Below are 22,552 nucleotides of genomic sequence, written 5' to 3'. Positions count from 1 at the left end.
GTCTGTAGCTAAAACTAACCCCCCCATTTTTGACAAAAGGTGGCGCTATAGAGTGCCTCTTCCACGCCCGTTTATGAGCTTTTTCCAGTTTCTAACTATCATTAAAATGGATATGTGTGTTGAGTTTCATGACATTCTAAACATGTTATCTGCCTCAAAATCACCAGAAACGAATTTTCAACTTTGACACGTTGCCATGGCAACACAATTTTAGATATCAATATTCCCTTCACAGTTTTACATCGGCCGTGTTTTGACATTATTCTGGTGAAGTTTGAAGCAAATCGAGTAAAAATAAGATGCTGAATTCAAAGCATTTTGAAAACGACACACTTCCTGCAGCCAGTTGGTGGCGCTATAACTTTCAGTCATAATAGTCACATCTATCCGATCGGCATCATACAACGAACAAATCTCTGAAGTTTGATCTACATCATACAATGTATGTGGACGTTATTAGGCATTTCCTGGGTCTCATTTTTCGCCATAACTTCATCGCCTCGCCACGGGCAAACCGTTCGACATATCAAAAATATCTTCGCAATTTAGCGTCCCCAATGTCTTGAGATCATGTTCACCGAGTTTGGTGGCAATCGTATGGAAATCCTCAGAGGAGTATATCAAATTCCAGAGCATGCGCTTTTTAAACAGCCCTGAATAGCCGACTTCCTGTTGGGCGGAGCCTAAGACATGCTGCACGGAAGTTGTTCGGCTCAATGAGTTCTATATGTGTACCGAGTTTCATATGAATACGTGCAAGTATGTGTGAGCTATACATCAAGCTTTCTGACAATTTTGCAGGGGGCGCCGTAGAGCCCCTGTGCCACGCCCGGGTCCCAGCCTCAGCGGCGTCCTAATGGCCGCAGGTTCCAATGTGTGTGCCAATTTTCAAGAGTTTTCGGGCACGTTAAGGCCCCCAAAAGTACCCGGATAGTCGAAATAAAAAATAATAAAAAAAAAAAAAAAAAAAAAAAAAAAAAAAAAAAAAAATAATAAATATAGCTGCGAGCAGCGATGACGGGCCCAAGCCGTCAGCATACGCCACCCCGGTGGCATCGATAAAACGGTGCCCAGCGAGCACAAGCATCACAGTAACCCTCTGGCAGTTTGGTTTTAAGGGATACGGCAATTAAAGGGTTAATCCAAACCATCAACTCAGTGAAACACACACACACAGAACAACATATAAAACTTTAAATTCTGTGAAAATATATTTTTCATTGGTAGTTGATGTTAGTTAATGCATTTACTAATGCTAACAAATGAGAAATTATTATAGTTACCAAAGGTTTTAATGATTTATAAGCTTTTTTTAATGATTTATTTTTCCATTAACTAACATGAATAATTTTTTCTAACACAAATTAATAAAGTAAAAAATATATTGTTAATATTTAATGTTATTTGTGAATTAACCAATGTTAAAAAACAACATTATTTAACTGTTGTTAATTTACATAATTAATAAATATATACCATTTAATGTTTATCAAAATCAATTCCAAAATGTGTTAATATATTATTACATTTTAAAGTTTTATTTTTTGAACATGACTATTTTTCTAATATTAAAAATATTTTGTTCATTGTTAGTTCATTGTAAGTTCATACTATCAATGAAGAATTAACATGCTGTAAAAAATACATTTTTCATTGTTAGTTCATGTTAATTAATGCATTCCCTACTGTTAACAAATGAGACTTAATTATAAAGTGTTATCAAAACCTTTAATGCTTTATAAGCATTTTTTAAGGATTTTATTGAGAAGTTTAAACAGACCCTCTCTCTCTCTCTCTCTCTCTCTCTCTCTCTCTCTCTCTCTCTCTCTCCCTCCACACTCACTGAACTCACACACAGTCAGTCACCCACCCAGTCACCTACCGCACACATTAGAAGCACAGAGACAGGAGAACTCTGATAAGTTTGAAAATGTTCTCCTCTGTATAGTGTATTGTAAATTCATGGAATTAATAACATATCCTCAGACTGTATTGTTCTGTGTATGTAATTTTTTATGAAGTGTTTTGAAGCTGCTCTTAAAAGATAAAAAAAAAGAAAAGTGTTATTTTTTACTGTGACTTTAATAAATTGCCATTAAATCACCGTTCAAGATATCCTAAATCCGTCCGCAATGTAGTATCTTCAGTATCTTGGAAGCATGTGAAAAAATGTTTGGTGTGAATTGTTGGTTTCTGCTTGGGAGGAGTATGAATTTGTTTACAGCCCGTTTAAAAAAAAAAAAAAACACATAAAAAAAAAAATAGCCGATTTCCTGTTGGTCGTAGCTAATGACTGTAAATTAGAAAGTTGTCCGGATTAATAAGAACAATTTATGTACCGAGTTTGGTGTCTGTAGCTATCATTATATATATATAATCATTAATAATTATATACCATTTAATGTTGATGAATATTAATTCCAAAATGTGTTTATATATTATTACATTTTAAAGTTAATCTTTTGAACATGATTATTTTTCTAACATTAAAAAGATTAATAAATGCTTTAAAAAAAAAAGTTCTTTGTTAGTTCATACTATCATGGAAGAATTAACATGCTGTAAAAATATATTTTTCATTGTTAGTTCACGTTAATTAATGCATTTCCTAATGTTAAGAATTGAGACCTTATTATAAAGTGTTATCAAAATCTTTAATGATTTATAAGCATTTTTTAAAGATTTTAAAAAAACAGACCCTCTCTCTCTCTTTCTCTCTCTCACCCACTGCCTCAATCCACACAGTCACTCACACAGTCACTCACAGCCCACCCCACCCCCACCCCTCACTCAGCTGCAGGCTGACAGGACCTCTCACTCAGAAGCATTATATCAACTCTCTGATAGTTTTTAAATTTTCTTCTCACCATAGTCTATTGTAAATTCATGAAATTAATCACATATCCTCAGACTGTATTGTTCTGTGTATGTAATTTTTTATGAAGTGTTTGGAAGCTGCTCTTAAAAGATAAAAAAAAAAAAGTTTTCTCTTTTTTACTGTAACTTTAATAAATTGCCATTAAATCATCGTTCAAGATATCCTAAATCCGTCCGCAATTTAGCATCTTCAGTATTTTGGCGTCATGAGAAAAAATGTTTGGTGTGATTTACGTGTTTCTGTTTGGAGGAGTATGAATTTGTTTACAGCCCGTTTTTTTTAAAAACCCACATTAAAATAAATATAGCCGACGTCCTGTTGGTCGTAGCTAATGATTGTAAATTAGAAAGTTGTCCGGATTAATAAGAACAATTTATGTACCGAGTTTGGTATCTGTAGCTAAAACTAACCCCCCCATTTTTGACAAAAGGTGGCGCTATAGAGTGCCTCTTCCACGCCCGTTTATGAGCTTTTTCCAGTGTCTAACTATCATTAATACTCATATGTGTGTTGAGTTTCATGACATTCTAAACATGTTATCTGCCTCAAAATCACCAGAAACGAATTTTCAACTTTGACACGTTGCCATGGTAACATAATTTTAGATATCAATATTCCCTTCACAGTTTTACATCGGCCATGTTTTGACATTATTCTGGTGAAGTTTGAAGCAAATCGAGTAAAAAGAAGATGCTGAATTCAAAGCATTTTGAAAACGACACACTTCCTGCAGCCAGTTGGTGGCGCTATAACTTTCAGTCATAATAGTCACATCTATCCGATCGGCATCATACAACGAACAAATCACTGAAGTTTGATCTACATCATACAATGTATGTGGACGTTATTAGGCATTTCCTGGGTCTCATTTTTCGCCATAACTTCATCGCCTCGCCACGGGCAAACCGTTCGACATATCAAAAATATCTTCGCAATTTAGCGTCCCCAATGTCTTGAGATCATGTTCACCGAGTTTGGTGGCAATCGTATGGAAATCCTCAGAGGAGTATATCAAATTCCAGAGCATGCGCTTTTTAAACAGCCCTGAATAGCCGACTTCCTGTTGGGCGGAGCCTAAAACATGCAGCGTGAAAGTTGTTCAGCTCAATGAGTTCTATATGTGTACCGAGTTTCATATGAATACGTGCAAGTATGTGTGAGCTATACATCAAGCTTTCTGACAATTTTGCAGGGGGCGCCGTAGAGCCCCTGTGCCACGCCCGGGTCCCAGACTCAGCGGCGTCCTAATGGCCGCAGGTTCCAATGTGTGTGCCAATTTTCAAGAGTTTTCGGGCACGTTAAGGCCCCCAAAAGTACCCGGATAGTCGAAATAAAAAATAATAAAAAAAAAAAAAAAAAAAAAAAAAAAAAAAAAAATAATAATCCTTAGAAGAACAATAGGGCCCTGCGCCTTACTGGCTTGGGCCCTAATAATCCTTAGGGGAACAATAGGGCCCTGCGCCTTACTGGCTTGGGCCCTAATTATGACAAATACAAAAATGGCATAAAAAGTAAAAAAAAATTGACAAAAAACATCATGAGGAAAAAAATTGAAATTATGAGTCAAAATTGGCATAAAATGTCATAATAATAAAATTAAAAAGTCTAAATGATAAATTACCCTTTTGGTGCTTGAGAAAATAACGACGTTGAAATTACAGTTATGACATAAAAATTATACATTTTGAATTATAAAAAAATCTAAATTTTAATTATGACAAAATGTACTTTATAAGATTTTTTTTTTTTTAAATCTGAGATTTAAAAATTCTTAATTTTATGACAAAATGTCATATATGAAAAAAGTATAAATTATGAAACATGCTTTAGAGATTTACGTTATAAACATATATTCATATATTTAAACGATATTCGCAATATATTCTGACTGACATCATGTAACATGTTTCATGGAAGACAGGACATAATAAGAGTTATTTAGATTAGATTAGATTGAACACAATGACAATAAAGTCTAATCTAATCTAAATGACCCTTATATGTCTTTTCTTCCACAAAACCATGTCAGTCAGAATATATTGCGAATATCGTTGGCTCTTTGACAAATTGCTTTTGTTCCTCTTTTGTAAGTCACTTTAAAATAAAAGCATCTGCTAAATGCATAAATGTGAATGGAGCGAGATGAGAGAGAGTAAATGATGACAGAATATTCATGGGTCAGTTTTTATTATCAGTGAGTGTCAGAAGCCTCGTTTAAAGTAAATAAACTCCTGTTGTGAGGCACTTTCTCTCTCTTTCGTCTCCTGCAGGATCTGTAAATCAGGTTCAGTCTTGTCTGTCTGTCTTTTCCCTCACAAACATGCCTGTCACTGCGTGTGTGAAGTCTTGCTCCGCTCCGTCGAATCCGCTGGGACCGACTGTGACGGGCGTACTGATGCTTCTCTGCAGCAGAGCATTGTGGGTAGACTATTGATAAGTGCCTCTGCTGCATTAGTGCTTGTGATAAATGCTGAAGCAGAAACCAACCTGTAGCCACGTGAAGCGTCTGCTTTATATCATACGCAGGATCCCCTAAACCTGGAAATATCACAAACTGACAGGCGTAAAAATAACTAATTCTATAGTTAAAACACATTTTCCCTTTCTTTTGAAATCGACATAAAAAGTCATAATTATGAGAAAAAAGTCACAATTATGACTTTATGAGATAAAAAAAAACAGTTATGAGATTAAAAGAAATTCTGAGTGTAAATAATCTAACATGCCTAGTGGAAGAAAGAAAATAATGTGGAAAAAAAGTCTAAATAAAAGTCAAAATGTTGATCTAAAACTTAAAATAATGAGTTGTAAAATAAAAAATAAATAAAATGGACAAAAATCATAATTATGCTAAAAAGTTGATGTCATAATGAAATTAAATAAATGAAAAGTCAAAATGATGAATTATAATTTTGGGGATTGATGTCACAAAACACACTAATATCATATTTCATGAAAAAAAAAAAATTATTATGAGATATAATGTATATCATTATGACAAAAGGTTGAAGTTTTTTTTGCCATAATGTAGTATATCATAATTTTGGCTTTTTGTCATAATTTATTTTTTATTGATTTAGTATGTCATAATTTAAACTTTTTATCTCATAATTATTTTTGAATTGGATAATTTTAACTATTTAATTATTTTATGTAATAATATTGTTTCATCACAGCATTATTTTCTACATTTGTTTTTATTTGTGGCAGAAATGGGCTTCAATATAAACCTGAAGTGGCTCCAGTATAATACTGCCATCTAGTGGACCATTATATGAATCTTCTTATCCACTGATATAAAAAAAGAATAGTGATTTTAACATTGATCTGTGTTTGTTGACTTTAGTGAACACATGAAGCAGATCTTTGTGTCTGTTAGACTGAGTTACAGATGATGATCATCTTATTATTACTGCTGTTTGTCACTGTTATTAGTGCTCAGTGTTAGGGGTTTGTTCAAATCACTAAGCATTAATATTCATAAGTAACACTTAATATTTTCACCTGCTGGACAATAAAACAAGTTAAGAAAATCCCACAGACTTGCTTTGAAGAAGAACCAAGCCACATCTACAGACCTGAAGATCAGAGAGACACTGGGGGAAATCTTCAATGAAATGACCTCCTAGCAACGCCCTAGCAACCACACAGAACCCCGTAGCAACCAGTGCTGGGTAGATTACTTAAAAATGTTACTGATTCCAGATTTTACATGACAAAAATTTTAGTTAGTAACGTAATCCATTACATTACACATTTTTGGTAATATAATCAGATTTCAGTTTAGATTACTTTTGACATAACTCTTTTATCACATCGATTTAAATAGGATAATCTTGTATCATATTGATATAAAAAAGAACAAAGAGAAAGAAAATATATTCCATCTGTTATTATTAACACCATGAAGTGCAATAAACGTTACATTACGTCAAGGTTTCCCAGTGTGCGTGTGTAGTGTGTGTATATATATATATATATATATATATTATTTTTTTTTTTTTCTGAATATATATAAGAGGAAAGCTATTTTAGAGAGGAACATTTAAAAGATTTAAAAAATAATAATTAGGCACGATAAATAAATTATGAATAATTAATTGTATTCTGTGAATAATATATAATCATGCAATCAATAAAAAATTAAAAAGTATTTTAAAAAGTAATCTAATTACAAGTACTTCATTGGAATCTGATTTCACAGAACTGCTAACAACTACCTATGAACATCCTAGCAACCACCCAGAACACTTGAGTAACCGTATATACACACACTGACACGACTGACCTGGTGTGTGTGGTTCTGTTGCAGACAGCGGATCCGGTACGGTTGTTGGTGTTGTTTGTGGGATCGCAGTAGCAGCTGTTGGAGCCATAACTGGATACTTCACCTATCAGAAGAAGAAACTGTGCTTCAAGGTCCAGAGAGGTGTGTGGGTGTTTACACTTTCACTCACATGAACATCTGATCTCAGATAACGCAGCGGGTGTGATGAGAACATACGCTTTCTCTTCAGGTGACCCGGAGAGCGCCAAAGAAGAGAACGGCACACAGAGCGACCCACAGGGTGAGCCATCCACTGCTCATTTTCACTTTTGAATCATGTTTGTCACTGAATATTATCATATTCATATAGCATTGGATACTGCTGTAAACAAGTGCTTCTCAGCTGGTGGCTCTTAGATCTGCTCAGCAGCGAGAAACAATGATGAAAGCAAATAATAAAAACACAACTAACCATATAATCATGCATCATTTGGACCTCAAAATAAACACTTACCAACTTTCAGAACGGAGGAGAAACACTTTTTTAGCTGTTGATGTCCGAACCACCTAATGACAAACTAGCAGCACCCTAGCAACCAAACAGAACCCAGTAACTACTGTCTAGAAACACCCTAGTAATCACTCAGAACCCCCAAAAACTACAGAGCGAAATCAAACAACCAACCAGAACTCTCAACTGCCTACAACCCCTAACAAATTCCTAGCAACACCCTGGCAACCAACCAGAACCACCCAACAACTCCCTAGCAACCACCCAAGAACCCCAGTGATTACTTAGCAACCACCTAGAACCCTCAAACGACTACCTAGCAACACTATAGCAACCACCCAGAACCACCAACACCCTAGCAATCACCCAGAACCCCTATTGACTACCTAGCTACACCCTGGCAACCAACTAGAACCCCAAACTACATAGCAATGACCAAGAACCCCCTAACGACTACCTAGCAACACTCTGGCAACCACCCAGAACCCCCAACTATTATCAAGCAACACTCTAGTAACCGGTCAGAACACCTAACAACCACTCAGGAGAACCAATGACTACTTAGCTACCACATACCACATTGGGGAAGTCGTGGCCTAATGGTTAGAGAGTCGGACTTGTAATCCAATGGTTGTGGGTTCGAGTCTCGGGCCGGCAGGGATTGTAGGTGGGGGGAGTGAATGTCCAGCGCTCTCTCCACCCTCAATACCACGACTGAGGTGCCCTTGAGCAAGACACCGAACCCCCAACTGCTCCCCGGGCGCCGCAGCATAAATGCTGCCCACTGCTCCGGGTGTGTGTTCACGGTGTGTGTGTGTGTGTGTGTGTGTGTGTGCACTGCTGTGTGTGTGTGTTCACGGTGTGTGTGTGTGTTCACTGCTGTGTGTGTGCACGTTGGATGGGTTAAATGCAGAGCACAAATTCCGAGTATGGGTCACCATACTTGGCCGTATGTCACTTCACTTCACTTCACTTCACTTCACTTCACTTCACATAGAACCCTCAAATGACTACATAGCAACACTCTGGCAACCAACTAGAGCCCCTAACTACCTAGCAACCACCAAGAACCCCCTAACGACTACCTAGAAACACCCTGGCAACCAACTAAAGTCGTGACGTAACGTATTGTCAAGTATGGTGACCCATACTCGAAATTGGTGCTCTGCGTTTAACCCATCCAAGTGCACACACACAGCAGTGAGTAGTGAACAAAATGCACACACACACACACACACCGTGAACACACACCCGGAGCAGTGTGTGAACTAGAACCCCCCAACACCCCAGCAACCACCCATAACCGCCTAACGTCTACCTTGCAATGCCCTAGTAACATCTGAACTGATGAGTCTCAGATCTGTTCAGCAGGGAGAAACACAATAGATAATATAATCATGAACCATTTGGACTTCAAAATAAACAGACTTAACCAGCTCTCAGAACTGAGGAGAAACACATCCTCTCTTTTGCTGTTGATGTCGAAGGTTGTGTGTCCAATTGATCATCTATAAAACAATGCCTGTCCAGTTCATGATAATATTAATAGATTTCAGTGTGACTATAAAGACATTTTGTATATTTTTCTACAATAAATAAAGAATGTGATGTCCAGCCGTGTCCAGAAGGGAAACCAGTTGAGAAGCGCTGTCATAAACTACAGTCACATGACACTGATGTGAAGGGCTCACTGTATTTATGATGTTTTTGTTTTTCATCTGCAGTTTTAAGCACTCTCCTGAACTCATCCTAACTCCAGCAGTGAAGCAGCCGAGTCCAGTGAAGCCACTGTGAACCGCTTTACATGGGAACTACTCGCATCTGAGTCATCTTCACAAACACACTCGCAGTACAGACTTCCTGACGCAGATTAAGGGCTTGCTCATAATATCTCATCTTCCTACTGCTTCGACTACAGTTCTGAACTAGCACAAGGACTGTTAATAATTGTTTTGAATGTATTGTCACATAGTTTGAGTGGACCGGGATGTGTGTGTGCGTGCATGCATGTGTAATTCGACAGCCTTTTGGGAGAGGCATTTCATTTCGTTACTTTAAAAAGTGTCGTTTAGTTTCATTACGGTGTCATTAATCGCACAGTTTTGTTTGATTCATAAAAAAAAGCAAATATCACACCGTGGAATGATTCACTTTGAAAGTGTGACCAAATAGGATTCATAGGACGTTTCTTTTAATATTTTTGTTTTTTAAGTCCTGTAAATAATTGTTGAGTTTGAATAAAAGGGTGGTTACATTTAAATGACTATGTGTGTATTTTATTGCATAATGCAGTGACACAAACCAGGACTGCAAATACATGAAATGTCCTTTTAAGGAACAATTAACCTTCTCTGGAGGAAGTACCCTTCATTATTTCAGATATTTATAATAAAACATTGTAATATATATTAAATATAAATGTATATATAATAATGTTATTAATAATACTAATAATAGTAACAGCAATTTACATAGTGGTATAATACATATATTATATTATTCCATGATCCAGAGAGATATATATAAAGTGGTGGCCAAAATTATTAGAACACTTGGCATATTTAAGAGGTTTGAGTTGTTTTTGTTGAATTAAGCCGTTACAATACCATAAAACAAACTACCTGCGACGGAAAGAATCTGCAGAACATTGAAAATGATGGACTGGCCCCTCAAACCCATCGAGCAATTTGGGGCAAGTTGGAAAATAAACTGGACAGATCTATTGTACATCCAAAGGAAAACCTTTGGCTTGAGTTGAAGAAGGAATAGCATTAGTGCTGAAGTTCTCAGGAAATATACGGTGCTGCTGTAATTGCTGCAAATGGTGAACATACCAAATATTAAAGTTAAAAGTGTAATGCAATATATATATATATATATATATACATATGTGTCTCTGCAGCACAGAAGCAGGTATATTTGTAGCAATAGCCAACAATACATTGTATGGCTCAAAATTATACATTTTTCTTTTATGACAAAAAATCATTAGGATATTAAGATCATGTTCCATGAAGATATTTTGTGAATTTCCTACTGTAAATATATCAGAAATTCATTTTTGATTAGTAATATGCATTGCTAAGAACTTCATTTGAACAACTTTAAAGGAGATTTTCTCAATATTTAGATTTTTTTGCACCCTCAGATTCCAGATTTTCAAATAGTTGTATCTCAGACAAATATTGTCCTATCCACACACACACACACACACACACACACACACACACACACACACACACACACACACTATAATAAACAATATTTTTTTTATTAATTATACTACTAATAACAATAGGCTAATTTACATTGTGGTATAACTCATTATTATTATTAAATATTTAAGAGCAATATTCATTAAATATCTGTGCAAATAATTAGTGCACACATAAATTTTAAACAGACGTTTGAGTTGTGCAGAAGCAGTTTTTCCAGGCAAACAAGATTTTAGTATGTGTGATAAATATATAAGTGACTCTTTGTCTGAATCTACCGTACAGTGTCTGCTATAAGCGCACTCACTTTAACACACTCCTCTTGACTCTTGAGATTAAACAACCAACAATACAATCATACAGATCCGTGTCGAACTACAGATGATATTCTCTTCATATTAGAGCTAAGCGCACAGATGACGTGAGTTTGTTTGGTTCTGTTATGAACAGATGCGTCAGTATATGAGTGTTTACGGTAGCTCGTCTTTCACAGATACAGTACAGAATGTGGAAATGATTCTGTCTGCAGAGGAGAAGTGAGTGGAAAACTGTCAGGAATCGCGAAAACTGACTGTTTAAGGGAAGGTAAGCGAATAAAAGAGAGATTGTGAGCTGCTCGCCGGGTTTATGTGTAGATAAGTGATGTTAAATAAAGCACACTGGTTGATTCTCCTGTTAATAAATCAATCATTACATGATCAGCTGATGGTCAAACTCCTCTCAGTCCCGCAGAAGAACAGAAGAGAGAGACTTCCGTGTTTTCCTGCATTTGACAAATCAAAGTTCATCCTGAGCATGCTGCTGGAACACAGGAGACTGAGGTCTGTGTGTCTGCAGATTTCACAGCAGATATTAATATGACAACAGAATCTGATCCAGCTCTTCTGGTTTGCAGGTTCTTGACTGGTCTGCTGGTTCTGCTCCAGTCCGGTTCATATGTCATCAGTGCAGAACCAGAGCAGGACTCCAGACCCAACTTCGTCCTGATGATGGTGGATGATCTGGGCATTGGAGACATCGGTTGCTATGGAAACCACACCATCAGGTTAATCACTAATTGGCTTCAAAACTGTTATTTTGTCTTTGGAACACGAAAGAAGTGTTTCTGAAGAAACTTTAATGCAACTTTTTTTTCTAGAGAATAACAAATTGTTTTTTTTTATGGATGCAGAGTATTTGTATTACTTTTAAGGAAAACCAGTTATTATTTATAGTTTTATTTTTGCCTTGTAACAAAATAACTGCAAAATCAATAGACAAATTAAATTAAAAAATTAAATAACAAAATAAATAACACATTTTAAAAACATTATGCATTATTTAATTATTATGCATTATGCATATTTTGCTGATAATACAAAAATAAATTGCAATGTGCTGGTCAATTGAGAATGAATTGCTAAACAGATGCCATTTTCAGTGCTGATCTGTCAATTATTGTTATGAAGAAAAGGTTAATAACAATGTAAATATTGTTAAAAAAGAATCAGATTGTTTATTGACCAATCTCTGCTCTTTTCTATACAGACTTTTTAGTCATATTTCATAGTGACCATGTCTGTTAAACTCCATAAAGGACAGATAAGCTTTTAGATTAACGCATTCGGCTTCTATCCAACGTGACTTTCATTGCATTCATGTTGTACATTGACCTTGGTGTTGCAAGTGCCATTATCTACTGTATGAGCTACAGGAACACTATGAAAATATCATAATAATACGGTAGTTCATATACTCTTGTGCTTTATTCTGATGGAACAGAACAGAATATGCTCCTCACTGAAAAGTCTGATGCTGGAAATGCTGTAGACTCTAAACACGCAGAATGAAGATTTTGCTGCAAATAACCAATAATCGCACTCTAAATGTGAGTTTTTCTTTCCTTTTCTTTCATTTTGGAGCTTGACACTCGTGGTCACTATGAGTTTGTCGTATATAAAGAGCTGCATGAAGATCCTTCAAATCATCTTTTGTCTCACAGAAAAAGAAACAGCATACGGGTTTGAGAAACACTGCAAAAAAATATTTTTGAAAAATTCTAAAAATCTTAAAACAAGCAAAAACATCTGACAATGGGGCAAGAAAAATAATCTTGTTTAGCCTTTGAATTAAGATTATTTTCTTACCCCATTGGCAGAGACGTTTGCTTGTTTTAAGCAAAAACTAACACCATTTTGATATTTTTTTCAGGAAACAAGACAATATCTTAAGTCATTTAGCTTGTCAAGTAAATGTATCTTGATTCAAGAAGGTTTAGATATTTATACTAGAAAACAATACTAAGTAAGAAAATCATTTTTTGCAGTGCATGAGAGTGAGTGAATAATGGCAGATTTATCTTGTGTTTGAAGGACACCAAACATCGATCGTCTGGCGGCGGAAGGAGTGAAACTGACCCAGCATCTCGCCGCGGCTCCGCTCTGTACTCCCAGCAGAACCGCCTTCATGACGGGACGCTACGCTCTGCGCTCCGGTGAGACCCCCACCGGAGCCAAAAACACCTGCTTCATCCAGACCCACTCAGATACAAACATCACATCGTCCTCAGTGTTTGTCTTGCTTTCCAGTACAAATACTGTACCTAAACATTCATATACAAATATTATTAAAGCTTTATAGTTATCATTATAGTGAATGGGCTATAACTCTACCTTGCCAGTCCATATTGTAGTGAATTTTAAGTATTGCATCAATATTGCATGTCTTGTTTTCCAGTAAAAAACTCACATTTTTCAGAAAACACGACTTAGTAATAAAAGACACAATCTAATATTTTTGCCTTGTTTTCCAGTACAAATATATTTACATTATTAAATCAAGATACATTTACTGGAAATGCAAAATGACTAAAGATATTAAGTCTTGTTTTCTGAAAAATGCAATAAAATTAAGTGAGTTTTATAATATCTGCCAATGCAGTCAGAAAAATCAACTTCATTCGAAGGGAAAACGATCATTTGGCAGATATTTGTATTCATTTTAAGCAAAAACTAACATTTTTCAGAAAACAAGATTTATTATCTTAATGTTGTTTTGCCTCCCAAGTAAAAGTCTTGATTTAAAAATGTTTAGATATTTGTACTGGAAGACAAGATTATAATACTGAGGAAGAACAGCCTTTTTTGTAGTTTATTGACTTAATCTGTCCAATAAAGACAAAAACTGCCCATTAATATAATGTCCAGAAAATATGATTTTCAAATATATATTGGATATTGGTTCATAAAATTATATTATATTATATTACACTACATTATATTGAGAAGTATGCAGATACACTGAAATGAAATATTTCTGATTCAATATTCATGCAAAATTCACTAAAATACTGAGATATGAACTGATATAAGGTAAAGGCCCATTTACACTAAGAATGATAACTATACAATTTAAAAATAAACGTCCAAACCACAACTACAGCGATAACGACACAGGAACGATATCATTGGAATCACTTTCAGAGCAATCTTTTTTCAGCTGATGAACGATAAAAGCATCGACAGCCACCGTCATTAAAGAGTTTGAGCATTTAAAGCGACAGGCGACAAAACTGCAGATTGTGCTTATAATAAACAGAAGGTTCTCCTGCATTGGTGTGGACAGGCCCGTTATATCAATCCTGAGATAAGGAGCTGGTCTGATGTGTTAATCTGGTCTGTCTGTGAAGGTCTGGGCAGCACGGGCCGAGTTCAGGTGATTCTGTTTCTCGCTGGATCTGGAGGTCTTCCACCCAATGAAACCACCTTCGCTAAACTCTTGCAGAAGCAGGGTTACACCACCGGCATCGTGGGTAAGACACGTGCATGTATTAATAATCAGTCACAGAGATGTACAGCCATCTACAGTCAAGCCACATTTATCTCTGTAGTGTTTTATACACTACAGATCTTTACAAAGCTGCTTTACAGTGATAAACAGGAGAATCAAACTTCATCAAATAGGAGACAAAATCACATTCTGCTGTAAAGCAGCTATAGCAAGACAATAGTGTTCAGCTCAAGTTAGAAATGGTCAAAATTATAGTATGCATTAATAAAACCATTGAAGCGATAGGAAATGATCATATGCTCACCTTCATGTTGATCCAAACCTGTCTGACATTCAGGGAACCAAACACTGGGACACTGGAGCCCATTGGCTGTCAAAAAAATCAATCAATCAATAAAAACACATTTCTCAAAATATATGATTTTGTGTTCCACAGATACAATTTCAATTGATCAATTATATATAACTTTCATGGATATACCATTATAGGTTTCATTGAGATTTTTATTTTATAACTAAATGTGTGCCCTTCTCCAGGTAAGTGGCATCTGGGTGTGAACTGCGAGAGCAGGAACGATCACTGCCACCATCCCAACAATCACGGCTTCGACTTCTTCTACGGCCTTCCCTTCACGCTCTTCAGCGACTGCAAGCCCGGCGCGGGGAAAGGCGTGCTGGTGGATGTTCAGGAGACGCTGTGGCAGATGTCTGTGCTGATAGCGCTTGCCTTCCTCTCGCTGCTCGCGGTCCGAGCCGCCGGTCTGCTGCAGATCAGCCGGATGCTCCTGGTGTTTCTGGCCGCTCTGTCTCTGCTGAGCTTCGCCGTGTGGTTCGTGCCGTTTGAGCTCCTGCGGACCTGGAACTGCATCATCATGAGGAACGGAGAGGTGCTGGAGCAGCCCATGAAGCTGGAGACGCTGAACGCCAGGCTGATGAGCGAAGCCCAGCGCTTCGTGGAGAGGTGTGAACAGATTCCACAACCCACCTAGACAAGCATAACCTATTTCAAGCCCCACCAAAATATTTGAGATAATACTAATAATGTTTTATTTATATAGTGCCTTTCAAAACCTAAGGACACTTTACATAGGGTTGGTAGATAACATGAACACAAATACAAATATACAGTCACATGATCAAACAAATAAAGCAGACAGAGTTCATCTTATGTACCAGATAAATAATACAAGCAAGCATGGAATTGAAAAAAATGAGGCAGACAGTCAATTAACAAAGCATATTGTAAATAAGTGAGTTTTGTAATCAGTTTTAAAGCTCTGGAGTGAAGAGGAAGTGTAATGAATAATCAAATAAAATACACAAATAATAAATTAATTACAAATACACACTAAAATATTTGAGATAAAAAACTATTGACATTACTGTAAGCTTAATCTTAATTAAAAGTTTAAAGGGTTAGTTCACCCAAAAATGAGAATTAGCCTGTTATTTACTCTCCCTCGAGGCATCCTCGGTGTATACGACTCTTCTTTCAGACCAATCCAATCCGAGTCATATTAAAATAGTGCTATCAAACGATTAATCACATCTAAAATAAAAGATTTTTTACAAATATATATATATATATATATATATATATATATATATATATATATATATGTGTGTGTGTGTACTGTGTATATTTATGTATATATAAATACACACACATGCATGTATATATTTAAGAATTTTTTTTATATTTTATATATATATATAAAATATAAATGTATAAATGTAAATATTTTTTAAATATATACTGTATGTGCGTGTATTTATATATACACATAATAAATATACACAATTTCCATACATACAGTATATTATGTAAACAAACTTTTATTTTTGATGCGATTAATCGTTTGACAACACAATTTATTACCTTAAAATCTCAGGGGGAACTTCATGTAAATATGCTAGAAAGTACCTTCTAATATACTTACTTCAAGTATATTGGTATATTAGCAACACTTTTGCAACCATCCAAAACACCCTAACAACACCTTAGAACACTCTAGCAACACCCTAGCAACCAACCAGCAACCCGAGCAATGCCCAAGCACTGTACTGTAGTAAAATAGATATTTTTTTGTAATACTACAATAAAATGGATATTAATTAAACTGTAATTTAGTGTCTTTTTTATTTTTATTATTAGATTTGTTGTCTGTAAATAAATTAATAAAGTTTGATTTTCTTCATTCAAACTATAATTTCTTATTTACTTCAGTTGAATTTGTGCACATGTTCTTGACGTGTTTGGTGAGATTCACTTGTGATTTGCATGCACGCCTGCTTCATCATGTGGCAATGCAGAAAATATTAGACTTGTCCTGACAAGTCAGCTTTATGTCTGTTTGTTTCCCACGCACTCATTTCTTGTGCCTGCGGTGGGAAACACCTTTGGTTTAAGGTGATTTATGAATGGTGTGATTTATTATGTCAGACACAGAGACAGGCCTTTCCTGCTCTTCCTGTCATTGGCACACGTGCACACGCCCCTCTTTGTGTCCGAGGGCTTTGCCGGAAAGAGCAAACATGGGCTTTATGGGGACAACGTGGAAGAAGCAGACTGGATGATTGGTAAGTGACGAGAAAAGAAGAATGCATCATTTCATGAATCAAATAACAATTAAAGTGATCGTTCACCCAAAAATGAAAATGTGCTGTTGATTTACTCTCCCTCAGGCCAGCCGAGACGTGGGTTAATTTTTGGATTCAGTAGAACAGTAAAGAAGATTTTTAGCTGAAACTGTGGTTATTGGGGATTTATAAAGTGCGAGTCAATGGCTACCGGGACATTGAGAGTCAAAAAAAAACAAACAGGCAATGCTAAATTAATCCCTGTGGCTCCCGATGATAATATTGAGGTCTTATGAAGCAAATCAATTGGTCTGTGCAAGAAACTGGACATTATTTACAACATTATTACTGTAATCCTGAGCCTCAGGCAAACGGTCCAGTCTGTTGTATCACTAATTGAATCGGTTCACCAAATCGGACTGAATCAGTTCACGGCTCAAGAAGCACAGATCTACAGATTACTCAATTAAAACTCATTTTCAGATGCCTGACATCAGGAGCCACAGGGATCATTTTGTGTTGCCTGTTTATGCTTTTTTGACTCGCAAAGTGACGGCAGCTATTGACTTGCATTTTATAAATCACAGTCTCAGCTAAAAATCTTCTTTACTATTCTATCGAAGAAGAAAAGTCACCTACATCTTGGATGGCCTGAGGGAGAGTAAATGAGCAGCGCATTTTCATTGAGTGAACTATGCCTTTAACTGAACAAACTCAAGAAACCTCAGATCACACGATCACTGATTATTCAGCTCAGAATCACCTGTTTGAAACGTGACTCACGGTGAATATCTTGTGTTTGATGACAGGTAGAATGGTGGAGACCATTGAAAGACTCGGCCTGTCGGAGAAAACCTTGATGTACTTCACCTCTGACCACGGCGGCCACATCGAAGAGGGTCCAAAAGGAGGCTGGAACGGAATCTATCGTGGTACGAAACACAAATGCCGACATTTGGAGGAATGTTGATGCTGAAACTACATGATTGTGTGTCATTACTGACCCTCTTATGTTCAGGTGGTAAAGCCATGGGTGGCTGGGAGGGAGGAATCCGAGTGCCGGGAATATTTCGCTGGCCTGGGCGTCTCACCCCGGGACGAGAAGTGGCAGAACCAACAAGTCTGATGGATGTTTTTCCCACAGTGGTGAAGCTGGCAGGTGGAGCGCTGCCAGAGGACAGGTACAACACCAGAGCATAAATACTCAACACTATATTCCTCTATGTCAGACAGCATCTAGTGCTGCAGAAAACACACATTTAAGCTTTGAGGATTTGGAGCATTGCATAACATGCAATACATAATATATTATTGTAGCCTAGGAACTTCCTAGCAATCACCAGAAACACCCTAATATTTACATAGCAATGCCCTTGCAACCACATTACAACTACCTAGCAACACTGTAGCAACCACCCAGAACACCCTAGCAACACTCTGGCATCACCCTTGAACTGCCCCAGTAAACCACCCAGAACACCTCTTCGCATGAACGAGACCGGACACTGGAGTGCTGTGAGGAGTGTGTATTTATGGCATGGCTAATGAGTGGTTCAATGATGTGCAGGTGCGTGAGATCAGTACTCAGGTGAGGAAGTGCGCTGTGATTGGCTGGTGACAGAGCCTGGTAGATCTGTGACAACACCCTAGCAACACTTTAGCAACCACCCAGAAAATCCTAGCAATACTCTGGCATCACCCTAGCAACACCCTAGGAAACCACCCAGAACACTCTAGAATCCACATAGCAACTACTTAGCAGTACTTTAGCAACCACTCATAAACACCCTAGCAACCACCTAGAAAATCTTAGCAACCATAAAGCAACTACATAGCAACACTTTAGCAGAAACACTCTACAATCTAGCATCCACATAGCAACTACCTAGTATCACCTTAGCAACTACCCAGAATCACCATTGCAACACCGTAGCAACCACCTAGAAAAGTCTGTATGATGTGTAAGTGCAGTCTGTCTGTGTTTGTGTGATTCTGTGAGGATTCTGGACGGTCATGATCTGATGCCTCTGCTGGAGGCCAGAACCAATCGCTCGGAGCATGAGTTCATGTTCCACTACTGCGGCATGAACCTGAACGCTGTACGCTGGCACCCATCCGACAGTGAGTGACACACACAAACACACACACACACACACACACACACACACACACACACACACACACACACACACACACACACACACACTAACTATTTCAAATAAATGCTGTTCTTTTGAACTTTCTATTCATCTGTGAATCCTGAAAAATAAAATATTTTACGGTTTCTGCAAAAATATTGAGCAGCACAACTGTGTTCAACATTGATAATAATCAGAAATGTTTGTTGAGCAGTAAATCAGTATATTATTATGATTTCTGAAGATCATGTGACACTGAAGACTGCAGTAATGATGCTGAAAATACAGCTGCAGATCACAGAAATAAATTACAGATTAACACATTTTAAATTGTAATAATTTCATAATTTTTACTGTATTTTTGATCATATAAATGCATCCTTGGTGAGCAGAAGAGACTTGTTTCAAAATAATTACAAATCTTACCTTACCAAATTTATCAGCTTAAAGTTTGAATATTAAATAATGTCAGTCTGAACACTGTCATTATGGAATGCCAAAGCTGCCTGGAAATATATATATATATATAAGTTTTGATATATTTACAGTAGGAAATTTACAAAATATCCTACTGATCCTAATGATTTTTAGCATAAAAGAAAAAGTGATAATTTTGACCCATACAGTGTATTGTTGGCTATTGCTACAAATATACCCCAGCGACTTCAGACCGCTTTTGTGCTCCAGGGACACATTTGTGATATTTACAGTATATTGAGTATATTACCCAGTTCTGCATAACAGCAACACATACCGAGACAGATATTATAACCTAAATTGTAATGATTTGTACTAATCAAGACTAAACATGACCTCCTCAGGTGAGTCCATCTTCAAGGTGCATTTCTTCACACCGAACTTCTCTCCTGCGGGAGCCGTGGGCTGCTACCACATCAACATCTGCTTGTGTCACGGAGCGTTTGTGACGTATCACAGGCCCCCGCTGGTGTTCGATCTCAGCAGGGATCCTTCAGAGAGCCGTCCGCTGGCGCCGGACACTGAGCCGCGGTTCTCTGAGGTGCTGGAGCGGGTGGAGCGGGCCGTGACGGAGCACCGCAGGACCCTGACGCCGGTGGAGAAGCAGCTGAGCTGGGAGAAGGTTCTGTGGAAGCCCTGGCTGCAGCCCTGCTGCGGGACCTTCCCCTTCTGCTCCTGCGAGGAGGACACCGACACAGAAAACACACAATAAACACATTCAAGAAGACAATTGCTCTCGATTGCAAGTTTATATCCCACCATCCGTACTTTTTTAGTCTTCAGAATTGCAAGCTACAAAAAAAAAAAAATGCAATTGTGAGTTTATATATTGCAATTTTGACTTTTTCTGAATTCTGAGTTTAAAAATCAGTTGTCATTTTTCCCCAGAATTGCGAGTTTGTCACAATTGCAATCTATAAACTCTTAATTGCAAGTTTACATCTTGAAATTCGTATTTTCCTCAGAAATTGTGTTATAAAAATACAATTATGAGTTTATATCCCAATGTTTAGACTTTTTTCTTTGAATTGCGAGTTTGTGTCACAATTGCAATTAGTTTATCAGACTTTTTTTTTTTGTTTTTTTTTCTGAATTCTGAGTTTACATCTCACAATTTTAACATTTTTCTTCAGAATTGCAAGTTATAAACAATTCTGAATTTCCCCCAAAAATGTTTAGACTCCTGACTTGACCGCATTCACATGCAGAATTATAAGAAAAAATTGGAAGATATAAACTCACAAAAAGTCTGAACTGTGAGATATAAATTCACAATTGTTTTTTTTTTTAAAGAATTTTATTCTGTGGTGGAAATAAGCTTCAATACAGAACTCATGCTGATGTCGGGACGATGCTGTTAGTGCTTCAAAACAAGGGCACTCATGAAGGAGCTCCAGGTGAACATGATTTAATATGAAGAGGATCAGTCGTACTGTCAGGTCTTCATTATATATGTCTGAATCCACTGAGTAAAGTATTAAAGTTTGGAAATCTTTGTATATTAAATATTACATTTTTTTTGAAGTAAATCATATTAGTTCATTCTTTTATCACGATAAGTATCACACATTTCAAATCACCAGATGAATTTTGTGATGTTCTGTGTTTTTAGTTTGTGTTACTTACTGTTTTATCATGTTTGATCACAATAATAAAAGAGCTGAATCTGACTTTAATGATTGGCTTTATAACCCTTGATGAACTCAGTTTGTCCAGCAGAGAGAGCTGCAGCTGCTTACAGAAACTGAACAGACATAAATCAGAGGTTTGGCTGAACAGAAACACATAGATGTTTATTTCCTTCTGAAGCATGTCCTATAAAAGTCAGTTCATTTAAAAAAAAAGAAAAGAAAAAAAGAGGCTGAAGCCATATTGCGTGTAAAAACTGAGAAAACAGATCTCAGGTGTCCCATGGGATTTTCAGGAGAGCGCTGTTTTCCTTTAACTCATAAAAATGAAGATTAAATTAGTCCAATCACTTTAAAGTTATTCAAAATTGAATTAGATGAATTTTTCTTTTTTTAATGAGTTTGATTATACATACATTTTTAAGGCAGGAACAGAACTTAAGTTTAGTTGAAGGTGGATTTTTTCTTTTTTTTTCTTACATTTTCACAATATTGTCTTTTTTTCTTTTGAATCTCACAGTTCTGACTTTTTGTAGGGCAAGCGTGGGTCGACGATTGGCGAACAGCATCCAACAGAGCAAGGCAAAGAGATAATCCAGGAAACACGGGCAAGAATCAAAACACTAGAAAACACGCAAGACAAGACTACGATAACTGAGAGGGCTCTGTAGAGTAGCTATCGCTAGGATATACCCGGCCTAAACAATACTCGGCGATCACAGAGAGAAAGTCCAAGGCTTATAAAGAGAGTGTGATTGTGAGATAGTTCTCAGCTGTGAGAGTGATTATTGTAATCAGCTGTGTGTGTGGTCCGTGCAATGGATGATGGGAAATGCAGTCTGAGGTGAAGTGCCAGTAGTGTAGTGTAGTGCAAGAGTCCATGCAGAGAGCAAGTGACCTCTGGTGGTGGAAGTTCATAGCCAGGATTCGTGACACATAGCTGCTCTCGAGAAAATCTTGATTATCTTCAAACTCTTTTTTTTTTCTTCACAATTCAGACTTGCAAGTTTACTTAAAATCTTAAAATTTTGACATTTTCCTCAGAATTGCAAGATACACTATATTGCCAAAAGTATTGGCACCCCCTTCT

The 22,552-nt window shown here is 36.9% G+C and overlaps 3 protein-coding genes across 11 annotated transcripts in view; all 3 read left to right on the top strand.

The window, feature by feature from the left end:
* LOC306877381 (uncharacterized protein) overlaps positions 1-2,231 on the top strand; it is a 109,565-nt gene extending 107,334 nt beyond the window's left edge. The window contains exon 5 of the mRNA XM_079429135.1: positions 2,032-2,231. The gene's annotated coding sequence lies outside the window, so the exon portion shown is untranslated. The remainder of the gene's footprint in view (positions 1-2,031) is intronic.
* LOC306877380 (uncharacterized protein) overlaps positions 1-9,919 on the top strand; it is a 34,241-nt gene extending 24,322 nt beyond the window's left edge. For 7 of the 8 annotated variants that reach the window (XM_079429128.1, XM_079429132.1, XM_079429133.1 and 4 more), the window contains 3 exons: positions 7,191-7,307; positions 7,396-7,446; positions 9,381-9,918. In XM_079429128.1, coding sequence (XP_079285254.1) covers positions 7,191-7,307; positions 7,396-7,446; positions 9,381-9,409 — 197 coding nt within the window. In that variant the 3' untranslated portion in view covers positions 9,410-9,918. Of the gene's footprint in view, positions 1-7,190; positions 7,308-7,395; positions 7,447-9,380 lie in introns of all 8 variants that reach the window. The other variant, XM_079429127.1, reaches the window with a different exon arrangement.
* A 1,409-nt stretch (positions 9,920-11,328) lies between these two features.
* On the top strand, positions 11,329-21,504 carry arsh (arylsulfatase H). Of its 2 annotated transcripts, none has more exons than XM_079429124.1 (11): positions 11,329-11,456; positions 11,596-11,692; positions 11,767-11,916; positions 13,223-13,344; positions 14,539-14,661; positions 15,177-15,600; positions 17,083-17,219; positions 18,029-18,151; positions 18,238-18,400; positions 19,219-19,340; positions 20,179-21,504. In XM_079429124.1, the coding sequence occupies exons 2-11, from the start codon at positions 11,667-11,669 to the stop codon at positions 20,544-20,546; spliced, it is 1,758 nt and encodes a 585-aa protein (XP_079285250.1). In that variant the 5' UTR covers positions 11,329-11,456; positions 11,596-11,666; the 3' UTR covers positions 20,547-21,504. The 2 variants fall into 2 exon arrangements, with proteins under 2 accessions (XP_079285250.1, XP_079285249.1); XM_079429123.1 differs by having other exon boundaries at positions 11,361-11,456; positions 11,574-11,692.
* Positions 21,505-22,552: the final 1,048 nt, after the last annotated feature.

The sequence above is a fragment of the Barbus barbus genome (genome assembly GCF_936440315.1).
Source record: "Barbus barbus genome assembly, chromosome: 11".
Lineage (NCBI taxonomy): Eukaryota > Metazoa > Chordata > Actinopteri > Cypriniformes > Cyprinidae > Barbus > Barbus barbus.
This window is presented reverse-complemented; position numbering and strand designations above follow the sequence as displayed.